Here is a 13,012-nt window from a genome sequence, read left to right on the forward strand (position 1 = left end):
CGCCTGCAGGCCCCAGGCCAGCCAGTGGAGGCCCCCCCGATCACCCCGCCTGTCACCCCACAGAAGGAGGTGACCAGCAGTGGTGGCAGGGCCGGTGAGTGGGTGGCACCAGGCCAGCTAAGGCGGGGGCCAGCAGGGGCCCCCTGATTGGCCCTTGGTCACCCCATAGATTGGCCCTGATTGCCTGCCAGGCCTAGGGACCTTACCCATGCATGAATTTTGGGCACCGGGCCTCTAGTTTTGCTAATAATTGTTCACAGGCACACTTGTAATAAAAGCAGTACTTTCCTTCTCATTCTCATTTTCTTCCCACAGAGGCTTTTAGTTTTGTGTAATTTCGCCCCATTGATTTTTAGAGAGTGTGGAAAGGGGGAGGGGGAGGGAGGGAGGAAGAGAGAGAGAGTGAAAGAGAGAGAGAGAGAACCATGTGACAGAGACACATTGATTGGTTGCCTGGGTTCGAACCTGCAACCCTTTGGTGCATAGGCCTATGCTCTAAGTCTAACCACTTAGAAACACTGGCCTGGGCATAATTGTGTACATTTTTAATTGTGTTGATTAACTCACCTATGTCCAATTTTAAAAAGCCTTATTATGGAGCTTTCAGAATACACAAAAATTGGAGAAATGAAGTAATAAACTTCAAGAGCTCTTGCTCAGATTCTGTAATTGTCTACATTTTGCAGGATAATTATTGTTTCATCTGTTCTGCCCCTACCTCCATACACACTTTTTCAGGAAATATTTTATAGTAAATTCCAAACATTATGTAATTTCACCCATAAATATTTCTGTAGGCATTATCTTTAACACATAAGGCTATCTAAATATATATATTTATATATGTGTGTGTGTATCTGCAGTGTTCTGTAGCCTAACATTTTAATTGATTTTTTAAAAATTGGTTAAATTTAATTTTTAAATATAGTTGATTTTAATTTAAGTGATTTAAATTTGATTTATCTTTATAGCTTAACAAAAAATTGAAAGGGTCCAGGAAGTAAAATTAATATCCAATTTATATCCCAATTTTCCTACTTGTCTCACAATTGTTTTGTTTGAATCAGAATCCAAACATGGTTCATATATTACAAATGCTGTTATCTATTTGGAAATTGAAGTCTCATAGAAGTTTAAGACAAATTTGGGTCCCTAATTGTTTTTGAAACTTTTTAGGGAAATTATTACCTTATAGTGTATTAGCATTGAAACAAAAATACAACATTAGATCACCTAACTTGCAACAGGCAATGCAAATAAAGGTAGTTGAAATTGCCAAATTTCGGAAGATGAGGGATACAATTTTCACCGGTCAAACAATTGCCCAAAGTTAACCTTTTAAAGGGAAGCATAGAGTAAATTTTTTTAGCATCTACTAATTTATAATTGAAATAAAGAGAATACAAAAATAATCTAAGGTTAACCAAATAGAAATGCAAATGAAATACCAGTTAGTAGTCTTTGATATACCTTGAAATTACAATTTTCAAAGTAAAGGTGCCAAAGAGATCAAGATCATAAGCACAGGCTATAAAATATGACTCTGATGTTCTGCTTAATCTCTAAGGGCCAAAGGGATTCAGAAGAACCTCTAGATCAGTGGTTCTCAACCTTGGCTGCACATTAGAATCACCTGGGAATCTTTTTAAAATCCTGATTTCTGGGCCTCATCCTCCAGAAATTCTGTTTCTTTGTTACTAATGTTGTGGCCCCACCCCATAACAAAGAAACAGAATTTCTGGAGCATGAGGCCCAGAAATCAGGATTTTAAAAAGATTCCCAGGTGATTCTAATGTGCAGCCAAGGTTGAGAACCACTGCTCTAGACCCAATGTGGAGAAGACCTAGACTCAGTCTGTGATACTGGAATTCTGTGAAACTTGATATAGAAGAAGAAAGGGATGTGCAGCTGTGTGGATAATTAATGTTCTTTTGTTGGAAAAAAAACTGTACATTAATGTTAAAATTTGGGGAAATATACTAAATTGATACACCTTAGAATCTAAGTTATAGGTAATAGGTGTGTTGGAGGATTAAATAAGTTGATTCAATGTACGATATCTAATTGAAACCCTTAACTTTCTGATTTCAATTAATATTTGGTAAGAACAAGAAGTCTTTAAGCTTTTTTCTCTCCCTACTTCTTTGAATTATCAAGAAAAGATTATTATTATTTTTGTGGGCTATAATCTGTTTCCAGAAGATAGGGACATAATATAATACACTGGAGGAAATTTGTTGATATGTTTTTGTGCTTGAAGCATTAAATGCTCCTAGTTACTTAGAAAATAATGGCTCTCAATATGATTCACAAAACTTTTACTATATATGTATTTTTTATGTTTCTTTATCAGTGCACTTTAAGTTAATTTTCTGATCTAATACTTTATAATTTATTTTAGTTTAAATGTTTTACGCTAGATTCTGAATAATTTGGATATTATTTAACAATTATGTGAAGTTATATATTAGAATTGAGAACATTATTGTCCTTTTGCAAAAATCCCTTTTTAGTGTGTATGTATTTGGTACTTAGTTTTGTAGTGTTTTTTTTTCAATCTTGCTTCATATATTACAGCACCTTGTAACATCATTTTGAATATGTCAAATCATCACTATAACAGTAGAGGTAGTGAAAGTGTCAGGGCCTTAAGACATGTACATATAATAAGCCCTTGCTTTTGTGGGCTTCAATTTAACAGACTTTGGATTTAAGGGACAAAGTTTCCAGTCTGTATGTCATAAGTGAAAATTAATACCCTATTAATTTTAAAATGCTTTTTAACCAAGACTTGTTTATAATTAAATTACAGGTTATTTTTTTAAAAATGAATTCACTGTTATTTTGTTATTTTTTTAAATTTCTTTATTGATTAAGTTATTACATATGTGTCCTTATCCCCACATTACTCCCTATGCCCCCCACTCATGCCCTCACCCCCCTGTTGTCTGTGTCCATTGGTTAGGCCTATATGCTTGCATATAAGTCCTTTGGTTGATCTCTCCCCTTCACTGTTATTTTTAATAAATTTTAGCAAAGAGGCATATGTTGGAAAAAACACTTCAGTAATTTTGCTGACATAAATAAATATTACATATCTACAACTATAGTCTACATATTTAAATCCAAGAGTCACCGCTCCTAAACAGTGTTTGGGGAATGATTAGCACGTGATCACATCACATTGTGCGTGCTAATTTGTTCTGTTGTTGTGTGGTGTGACTTTCTGCAGCAGTTTTAATGTGTGCTGGCTAATGTTTCACATGCGCTAAGCCATGTCCCAGCTGTGTGCCACGCCCCAGCTGTGTGCCTTTGTTTACTGGAGGTGACTGGGGAATGCACACATTTACTAGATCTATTCAGTATAAATTTAAAATTACAGCAATACACATAGAAAACTTACTGTTTACTTAATTAAACTTTTCATGCATACTTAATTTTTGTTTATTAAACAAATGGAAGTATAAACAGGTAAACTAATTTGTCAATTTTTTAACATAATGTATTTGGAAATCCTCTTTTATTATATAATGGACTTACGGCTCTAATGGACATCCCCTCAGCCGAATTAGTCCGTTATAATGAGGTTTTACTGTACTTTTTTCCTCAGTAATTGTCTTTGGTATCAGTCCCTTGCTTTATACTTTTATTATTATTTTTTCCTTTCATTACTATTCATGTTACCATCCATTACACTGGTGATTTTTTTTAAAGTATTACATTAGCTTCCTAACTTGTCTTCGTTTCCTTCATTTTTTTATAACATGGCAATAATGATTCTAAAGCAGTGGTTCTCAACCTTCTGGCCCTCTAAATACAGTTCCTCATGTTGTGACCCAACCATAAAATTATTTTCGTTGCTACTTCATAACTAATGTTGCTACTGTTATGAATCGTAATGTAAATATCTGATATGCAGGATGGTCTTAGGCAGCCCCTGTGAAAGGGTTGTTCGACTGCCAAAGGGGTCGCGACTCACAGGTTGAGAACCGCTGTTCTAAAGCATACCACTGAGCATAATTTTCTACTGTTCACAGTGTTTCAATGCTTTGCATTATCCACTAGTTCCTTAGTATCATTCACAGCCTATCTAGGCACCTTATTTATCCACCTATTCATTTATTTATTTAGGTATATTGAGTTTCTTCCATGAACCAGTCATTGTACTAGGCTCTGAGATCAAATGGTGAGCAAAAAGAAGCAGGAGCTCTGCCTCCACAGGTCTGGTTTTGACAAAACAAGCATTAATAAAAATGTCACAGATAAAAGTGAAATTGCAGTTGTTATAAATCCAACAAAAGGGAGGAATATGTGCTATGAGAGTTTACAATAAGGGTGCACTACATTTAGTCAAGGAGCTCATGGAAAGCTAAGATCTAAAGAGATGAGTAGGATTTACTACACAAAAAGTAGAAGGATAGTTATACCAGGCAGAGAGATTGTTCAAAGGCTTTCCCCCCCAAAGGAAGTATGCTTGAGAATGAGGGATTGGGAGAGGGCTAAAGTGACTTAGACATAAAGAAGAGGAATTATTGTAAAAAAATGGAAAAGAAGCTTGGTTGAGCTTGATACCACACAGGGGCTCTGAGGTCATCCTGAATAATGTTTTCAATATAAAAGCAAGGGTTTTATTTGGAGGAAGACAAGTGGCTGCTGAAAGACCAGTTAGGCAAGCAGTGTTGCATTGGCCAAGGAATATGGTGATGATAGAAGAGATAGAAAGAAGCGAGTTTTAAGAGATACTTAGAAGGCTAAATCAACCAAATTTGCTGACATTTGGTGGTATAAGGAAAGGAAGATGGTTTTTTACAAAACTGGATATATTATGATGCCATTCACTGAGCTAGGAAATGTTGAAAGAGTACCATTTTGGGTGGAGGAAAATTGTGAGTTCAGTTTTGAACATGTTAGTTTGAGGAACCTTAGAGCCATTCAACAGGGAATATCAAGTAGGCAGAAGATTATTTGACACTCAGAAGAAAAATCTAGGCTGGACATATAAAATTTTAAAATATTATCTGAGTGTATATATCAACTGAAGCTGTGGGTAGGAGGGATGAGGGTTTAAGCATAAATTGGCCAAGACTTAAGACAGCCTTGAGGATGTGCAGCACTTAATGGCTAGGTTATTGCAGTTTGAGGGTTTTTGTAGAAGACAGAGGAACAGCCAGAGAAGAGGAGGAAAACCATGAAAGTACTTAAGCATGAAAGCCAAAGGAAGAATGTATTTCTAAAAAGCGGTACATAGTTTTGAATGCTGCTGGAAAGCCAAATCTGAACAATCTCTACTTGTTTTTATGACTCCTTTGGTTACCTATTTCTATTTAACAAGTCACCCTAAATTTTAGTGGTTTAAAACAACAGTTTATTATTTCTCAAGATTCTGTGGGTTGGCTTCATTCAGCCGGGGGCTTAGGTGGGGCTGGAACACCCAAGATAACCTTATTTATTTGGCCATTGCTGCTCACTGTTGTGTGGGTACCTTGCTTCTTGTCCCTGTGGCTTCTGTCTCTCCATGTGATCTGCCATCGTCAGTAGTCTAGTTCAAGCTTCTTTACATGGCAGCTGGTTCCTAAGAGGTGACAACAAAACTGTGAGGCCTGTGTTAAGACTTAGGCCTGAAACACTTTTACCACACTCATCTACCACAATGACAAAAAAAAAAATCATTGATGACTAATAGTGTGAGTTATTTTAGTAGAGTGAAGAGACTAGAAAATGACTTGCAAATGAAGAAAAAATTATTGTCAATCTTCTATATTTTCTCTAAACTTGACCCAAAGTAGGCTACTATTTTCAGAATGTTTCCAGCTTCTTTCCTTGCATGTTCTCTTTAATTTTACACATTCTGAGGCTTTCCTAAAATCTTCAGTTTCTCTTCTTTTTTGTACTTAATCCTCCAGCAGTCCTGAATTTTCATTTAGTTTTTTATCCCAGTGTTTGTTTTTGTTTCTTACCTCGTGTTTTCTTTATCATGATCTTCACTCTGTTTATTCCCTGTAACCTGCAAAAGTTTATAGATTCTCAGTATATTTTTCATTCTTAAAACTTACTCAGATGCTGTTTTCTCTGTGAGTCTTCCCTAATTCACCCCCATATTACAATTATTTGTTTACATGTTCTTGAAGCTAGAAAATTAGTGTCTGATGTGTCACCGTTCATTAAATAATTCCTGTGTTATAGCTTTATTTGTGATCCCCATTCTTATTTTTATAAAAGGCCTCTAATGATAACAATTAAAAATTGAACATTTATAATGACCTAATTACTTCCTTGATACTGTGCCAAGTTCATTGGTATTAGCCAGTGCATTAAACTATAAAGAAAAATGATGGTTTGGTGTGTGCGGTAAACAATTTTTCAAGAAATATATGGTCATGTTCTTTGTATCTCTGAATAAGTAAAGAATATGAGGTTATATTTTGTGGGTCTTAGTAAAAGTATGCCCATATGCAAATTATCATTATGAGTACTGTACACTGAGCTAGATGGAATTGTTGTTATGGGTTCAACATATGGGATGGTTGTTTCTCCAGTCCTGTTCTAGATGTCAGGCAGGTTTTGCAGCTCATGTCTTTGTGTCCTTTATGTGCGGGCACATACAAGGGCCATAATTAGCTGCTTAGATACATAGGGACAGAACAACACTTCCAGCTCTTGGAAATAGGCCTAATTAGTTCTGTGATGTTCTGGTAATGTTTCACATACATGACTGTGGAATCCCTGTTTGTGTGTCTAATCCACATCAGTATGTGTCTTGGATGGGGAGGGACACAGAGATGCTTGTGCTCTGATTGTAGCCATTATTCTGCTCCTCTTGCTCTTGTGCTTTCCTTATGCTGTGGGAATGGGAGGGGCCTCATTCTTTCATTTGACAGATATTATCTGTGGGGGGGAGAGAGACATAGAAAACAATCAGATCCCTCTTCTTGCCCTCTTTTAAAATGGTAGGATAGACAGCCAGGTAAATAGGTCATTAAACAAGGTGGGAAGTATACTTATTGAAGGATGTATAATTTTAATTGCTTCACAAATAGAACCAGTTGGCAAAATATCCAAGTGCAAGAGGACACCTCTGAAGTATTGGTATAAACCAGTTAATCCTGACATTCATGAAAAGCTCTGATATGATCATTATTCAGGAGCCAGTTGGGTTGTATGCCAGGAGAAATAGTTTGGTTCCTGACTTAAAGATATTTTAAATACAATTTTTTAAATCTTCTTTTGCTATTAGTTGACTTTTATTTATTTTTTTACATTTTGCAAATTTAAAAAGTAAATAACAATGTATGAGAATCCTCATTAGCAGAGGTCTTATAACAGTTTTTTTTAAAGTGAGCTTGCTAAAACTTTATCTCCAATCTTGTTTATTTGGCTTAGTAGAATCCTTATTAAATCCTGAAATGCCATGTTTATGGTAGGTGCTCAGTGAATCTCTATATATAAATATAAAATGTAAAATCTATATATATACCTATACTAATAAAAGGGTAAAATGCTAATTAGACTGCGAGACCTTCTGGACATCCTTCCCGACAAAGCCATGGTGGCGGGACAGAGGTGGTTAGGGGCGATCAGGCCGGGAGGGGAGGACAGTTGGGGGTGATCAGGCCAGCAGGGGAGGGCAGTTGTGGGCAATCAGGCCAGAAGGGGAGGGCAGTTGTAGGCGATCAGGCCAGGAGGGGAGGGCAGTTGGGGGTGATCGGGCCGGCAGGGGCGGGCAGGTGGGGGCAATCAAGCTGTCAGGGGAGCAGTTAAGCAACACCCCCTCTCCCCCCTGCACGAATTTCATCCCCTCAGGGGATGTCAGAGAGCCAGTTTCAGCCCAATCACTGCAGGCCAGGCCATGCTCCGGACTTCTAGTAACTAAATAATTAAAAATTAAGTTGAGCCTTAGTCCAGTCTTAGCAAAGTCACGAATAATTAGGGTCTGAACCATAATCAAACATAAAACAAATAAAGGGAAAATTGTACTTTTATATGTACAGAAAGTTTGAGCATATCTAATGATAGACTATCACCTACCTAATCTGCCCTTTGTTTTTTATGCCTATGGAGAAAGAAATTTTACTTTAAAAAAAAAATAAGTTCCAAGAAAGACTCAAAGGTGAAAGGGCAATAAGATAGATCTCCAAAGGAAAGCAGGAAAAATAGTCTTCCTAAATTTAAGTTGGAGCTACATTTCCTTTTCTGTTAGCTGTTAAGATAATTGCTTAAAATATCTGGACTGTGGTATCAATAAAATTAATAATTTTAAATAATAATGTAGCGAAACCTCAATTGTATTCAAGTAAAAGTAAAACTTTGTTAGTATAAAGAATAATTTTCTTTGCTTATTAGTCCATTTAGATTGAAGTTTTGCCAAGTATAATCTTATGAAAACCCCAATGAAGATCATTGTCATAGTTATGGGAAAATAATTGTACTATTGAATTACACATGATTTATCCAATTCTTAAAATTCTCAGTTTTCCTTAGATTCTCTAAAGTTGAATCATGTATTCTCCAAACAGATGTCTCCTGAGATACAATCTTATATTACAACTTGCCTCTAAAATGGGGATGATAATATTACCTACCTCATTGATTTGTTATAAATATATGAAAAGACCATAGAATGGTGCTTGGCACATAGTAAGTTCTCAATATGTAAACTATTGTTTAATTTTATTGTTATTACTCATGTACCAGAGAATGGGAAGAGACCAACAAAAAGGAGAAAAGTATATTGCTGCTTCTTTCCATTGGATAAAAGAGTAACTGGCGGGAAAGCATAGGATTGTGCTTTATTAAAACAGACAAGCAATCTAAAATGTTAATAATATTAATTTGTGGCTTAAAATTACTAGATTGATTCAGAAGCCTGTGATTTGAATTTTTTTTCTTAAAGTGGTCATTTTTATAATTAAAGTTTTCTTTCCATTAAATAGAATTAGTGTGCTTTTTTTTCTTTCCTTTTTTTTGGTTAATCCTCACCAGAGGGTATTTTTTTCCATTGATGTTAGAGAGTGGAAGGAAGGGAGGTAGGAGGGAGAAGACGAGAGAGAGAGAGAGAGAGAGGTATCAATTGGTTGCTTCCTGACATACAACCTAGGTGTGTGCTCTTGACCAGGATTAGAGCAGGAGACCCTCTGTGTGGGGGTTGATATTCTAACCACTGAGCACACCGGCCAGGGCAAATAAGTAAATAAGTTTTATTTTTTTAAATATTAATATCGCAACACTTGATTTTTTAAAATGCAGATACGGTTTCACTAAAGTGTAAGCATTATTTAAGAGCACAGAATCAGAGGCCACCTTACCTGGATTTCGATTCTGTCTCCTCACCATTTACCATGCATCTTCTAGCAAGTTACTGAACTGTCTGTGCCTCAGTTTTTATCATTTGCAAGTAGAGATTATAGTACTGCCTGTGGAATAAATGAACTAGTGTATATAGAGGGTTTAGAACACTGTCTGTCATATAATAGTAAGTCTGTGGTTATTATTAGTGACTAATTTTTTAGCATTATTAGTTTAGACACTTAAATTTCATACTAAAGTTTCCTGCAATTAAGTTTCAGAAAATAGCTATTATAAAACTATTTTCCTGTCAACTGTTCAGAAATAAAAATCCTAATAATATCTTGATAGCCAGAACTGTGATTTTCTTTGTTTTGTTTTTTAATAAAAATGTTTTTATTGATTTTAGAGAGAAAGGAAGGAAGGGGAGAGAGGGAGAAAAACATCGATTGGTTGCCTCCCATATGCACTTGGACCAGTTCTGAATGCACAACTGGGCATGTGTCCTGGCCAGGATTTAAATGGTAATCTTTTGATGCACAGGATGATGTTCAAAGAACTGAGCCTCATCGGCCAGGGTGCCATACTGTGATTTTTTTTTTCTTCTTCTTTCTGTTTGTTAGATTATTCTTAAACACATCTCTAAAATAGATTCCTTTAGGAACATGAAACCTTTCACTCAGAACTCTTTAAGGAGTGGGACCATGTTTTTATTATGCATCTTTAAATCTCCAGAGTCTCAACATACCTAATATTTGGTAGGTGCATAAAAAGTGTGTGGAAGCAGGCATAATTTTCAGGGAAATAGTCTATCCTCTTGCAGTATATTTTAATAGATATCAAGTAGAACTTTGTTAGAGTTCTTATAAATGTGGGGTTAGTGATTACATCTGATTTACCTTTTATTGAGTTGAGATGTGTATGAAGTTTCTTGGGTTTTGTATAAAATAATGATACTGTCATAAAAGAGGGATAGATTATTCAACTACTTGAATAATTTACTGGCTCTTTACAGTTTTTTCCATATTAATACTATTTTGGATAAGAATAATTGATAAAAATTACTGCATATTTGCCTGACATACAATTAATTGTATGTTACAGATTTTTAAAATTTAAATGAAACAGAACATTGCAGATAGTGAAGGTGTAGTTTCCTTTGTTCCTCTACTCGGTTTTACTCTGTCCCTCTTCCCCATCCCAGAAGCAACAATTACCTTGAATTTGGTGTGTAGCCTTCCAGTTTATATTTCACTACATGTATATATTGTACATATATAAGACTAAATAATTAGCAGTACCTATGGATGCTAGTCTGTGTATCATTTTGCCTTGTGCCTTCTTTTTCATCTCATATTTGTTTGGATCCAGAAATAAACTCACATTTGTATAGTCAACCAGTTGAAGATTATGTGATGTTCCAGAGCAGCAGAGAAAACATGGTCTTTTAAAATAACAGGGCTATATCTGCCTGTGTGGCTCAGTTAGTTGAAGTGTAGTTCGAGAGCTTTGATCCCCCAGTTGGGGTGCATACAGGAGGCAACTTCTCGATGTTTCTCTCCCTCCCCCTCCCCCTCTGTCTCTTTCTCACCTTCCCTTTCCATCTTTTTCTACCCCCTCCTTCTCCACTCCCTTCTCTCCTCACTCCCTCCCTCCCTCTCCATTTCTCTTTCTCTAAATTCAATAAAAACACATCCTCAGGTGAGGATTAAAACAAAAACCAAAACTGGGGCTATGTAAATTGGATATTCATTAGAGAGAAAAAAAATCTACCTTTACCCCTGTCATATCATATAGTAAACCCAATTCTGAATAACATTTCAGGTTTAAATGTGAGAAAATAATACAGCTTTTAGAAGAAAATAGAACATTTTCATGATTGTAGAGGACACAAAAGTATTTTACTAACCATGGAAGGAAAAATATAACAAATTCTATTTATCAAAAGATACCACTGAAATAATGAAAGAAGTCACATTGTGGGAGAAGATATTTGTAATGCCTATATCCAACAAAGGACTCATCTAGAATCTATATATATATATAAAAGCCTAAGTGATGGAACGACCGGTCGCTATGACGCACACTGAACACCAAGGGGCAGACGCTCAATGCAGGAGCTGCCCCCTGGTTGTCAGTGTGCTCCCGCAACAGGAGTGCCACTCAGCTGACCAACCCATCCTGGTAGCCCACCAGCCCAGCTGCAGCCACTCACTCCCTCAGTAGTCCTGCAGGTCCATTCTCCGGAGAACGGTACAGGCACTGATGGACCAGCTCTGCTCGCATGATCCTGACAGTGCTGCGAGCCTCCTGGAAGTTGGCCTTGGGTGCCACAACTATTTCCCCTCCCTAGACGCTCTGCAGGAAAGCAGCAACATAAAAGTTGCCGCCAGGTGGCTCCTGACAACCAGCGCGAATGTAGTCAGGATGGATCCAGATCCTGGGCCAACAAGGGCATCCCACTGCCCAACTGAAGGGCCTATCACATCCCAGGCCCCCTACCCCCTTGGGACCCCACCTGTGCATGAATTTGTGCACCTGACCTCTAGTATGTTAATAATCCTTCAAATCAATAAGAAAACGATAACTCAGTTTTTAAAAAGTAGGCAGAAATTAATAGGCACTTGATGAAAGAGCATAGCAAAATGGCCAAGAAATTAATGAAGGTGTTCATCCTCTATAGATTTCAGGGAGATTCACATCCCACTGAGATTCCACTACACACACACCAAAATGGCTAAAATGAAAAAGATAGCCAAACTAAATGTTGGTGAAAGAGGTATGGAACAACTGGTATTCTTGGTCACTGCTGGTTGGAGTATAAATTGGTACAACCATGTTGGAAAACTGGCAGTATGCAATAAAACTAAGTATATTCATATACTCTTAACCCAGCAATAATGCTTCTAGGTGCACATCCAGCAGAAATGCATATGTATGTTTTCCATAAAGACATGTACTATAATTTCATGGTTTTGTTATTCATAATATACCCAAACTAGAAACAACCCAAATGCCTATCAACAAAAAACATAGATAAGTTAAAGTGTATTCCCCTCCCTCCTGCCCCACACGTGCTGCATGGCAATGGGAATGAATAACCTACACTTGTATGCAACAGTATGGATGAATCTCGCCCTGTGATATTGAATGAAAGAAGTAATAAGCCAAAGAGAGCAAATTCTATTTATGTTATATTATCCAAAAAATACTGTTTTGAGATCTGTGTTGAATTTTAGAAATCTGGTTTATTCATTTCAGCTCTGGTTTATGAATAGATCACAGTTCATTTATTGACTAAAGGCCTGGTGCATGATCAGGGCCAGGGAGGGACACAAGAGGTTTGCCAGCCAGGAAGGGGCCGTGGGAGGGTGCCAGGGTGTGTCTAGCCTGTCTTGCTCAGTCCAGATTGGCTGGACCCCAACAGCAAGCTAACATACCAGTTGGAGCATCTGCCCCCTGGTGGTCAGTGCACATCATAGTGACTGGTCGACTGGTCAAATCTCTGCCCCCTGGTGGTCAGTCATAGTGAGCCGTTGAGGGGCCTTAGCATATCATTAGCATATTACACTTTCATTGGTTGAGCAATCGAATGGACACTTAGCATATTAGGTTTTTATTATATAGGACTAGAGGCCTGGTGCACAAAAATTTGTACTCTCGGAGGGAGGGGATCCCTCAGCCCGGCCTGGGACCTCTCAGGGGATGAACACCTGCTGGCTTAGGCCCG

General features: G+C 37.2%; 1 protein-coding gene across 6 annotated transcripts in view; it reads left to right on the top strand.

Moving 5' to 3' along the window:
• The window catches only part of INTS6 (integrator complex subunit 6), a 111,012-nt gene that overhangs the window by 53,844 nt on the left and 44,156 nt on the right, over positions 1-13,012 (top strand). The window contains exon 1 of one of the 6 annotated variants that reach the window (XM_015563779.1): positions 4,102-4,186. The exons of the other annotated variants lie outside the window; for them this stretch is intronic. Within the exon in view, the coding sequence (XP_015419265.1) occupies positions 4,184-4,186 (3 nt within the window). The 5' untranslated portion in view covers positions 4,102-4,183. Of the gene's footprint in view, positions 1-4,101; positions 4,187-13,012 lie in introns of those variants that run through there. 6 annotated transcript variants of the gene reach the window in all.

This window comes from Myotis davidii, unplaced genomic scaffold (assembly GCF_000327345.1).
Source record: "Myotis davidii unplaced genomic scaffold, ASM32734v1 scaffold39, whole genome shotgun sequence".
NCBI classification, from domain to species: domain Eukaryota; kingdom Metazoa; phylum Chordata; class Mammalia; order Chiroptera; family Vespertilionidae; genus Myotis; species Myotis davidii.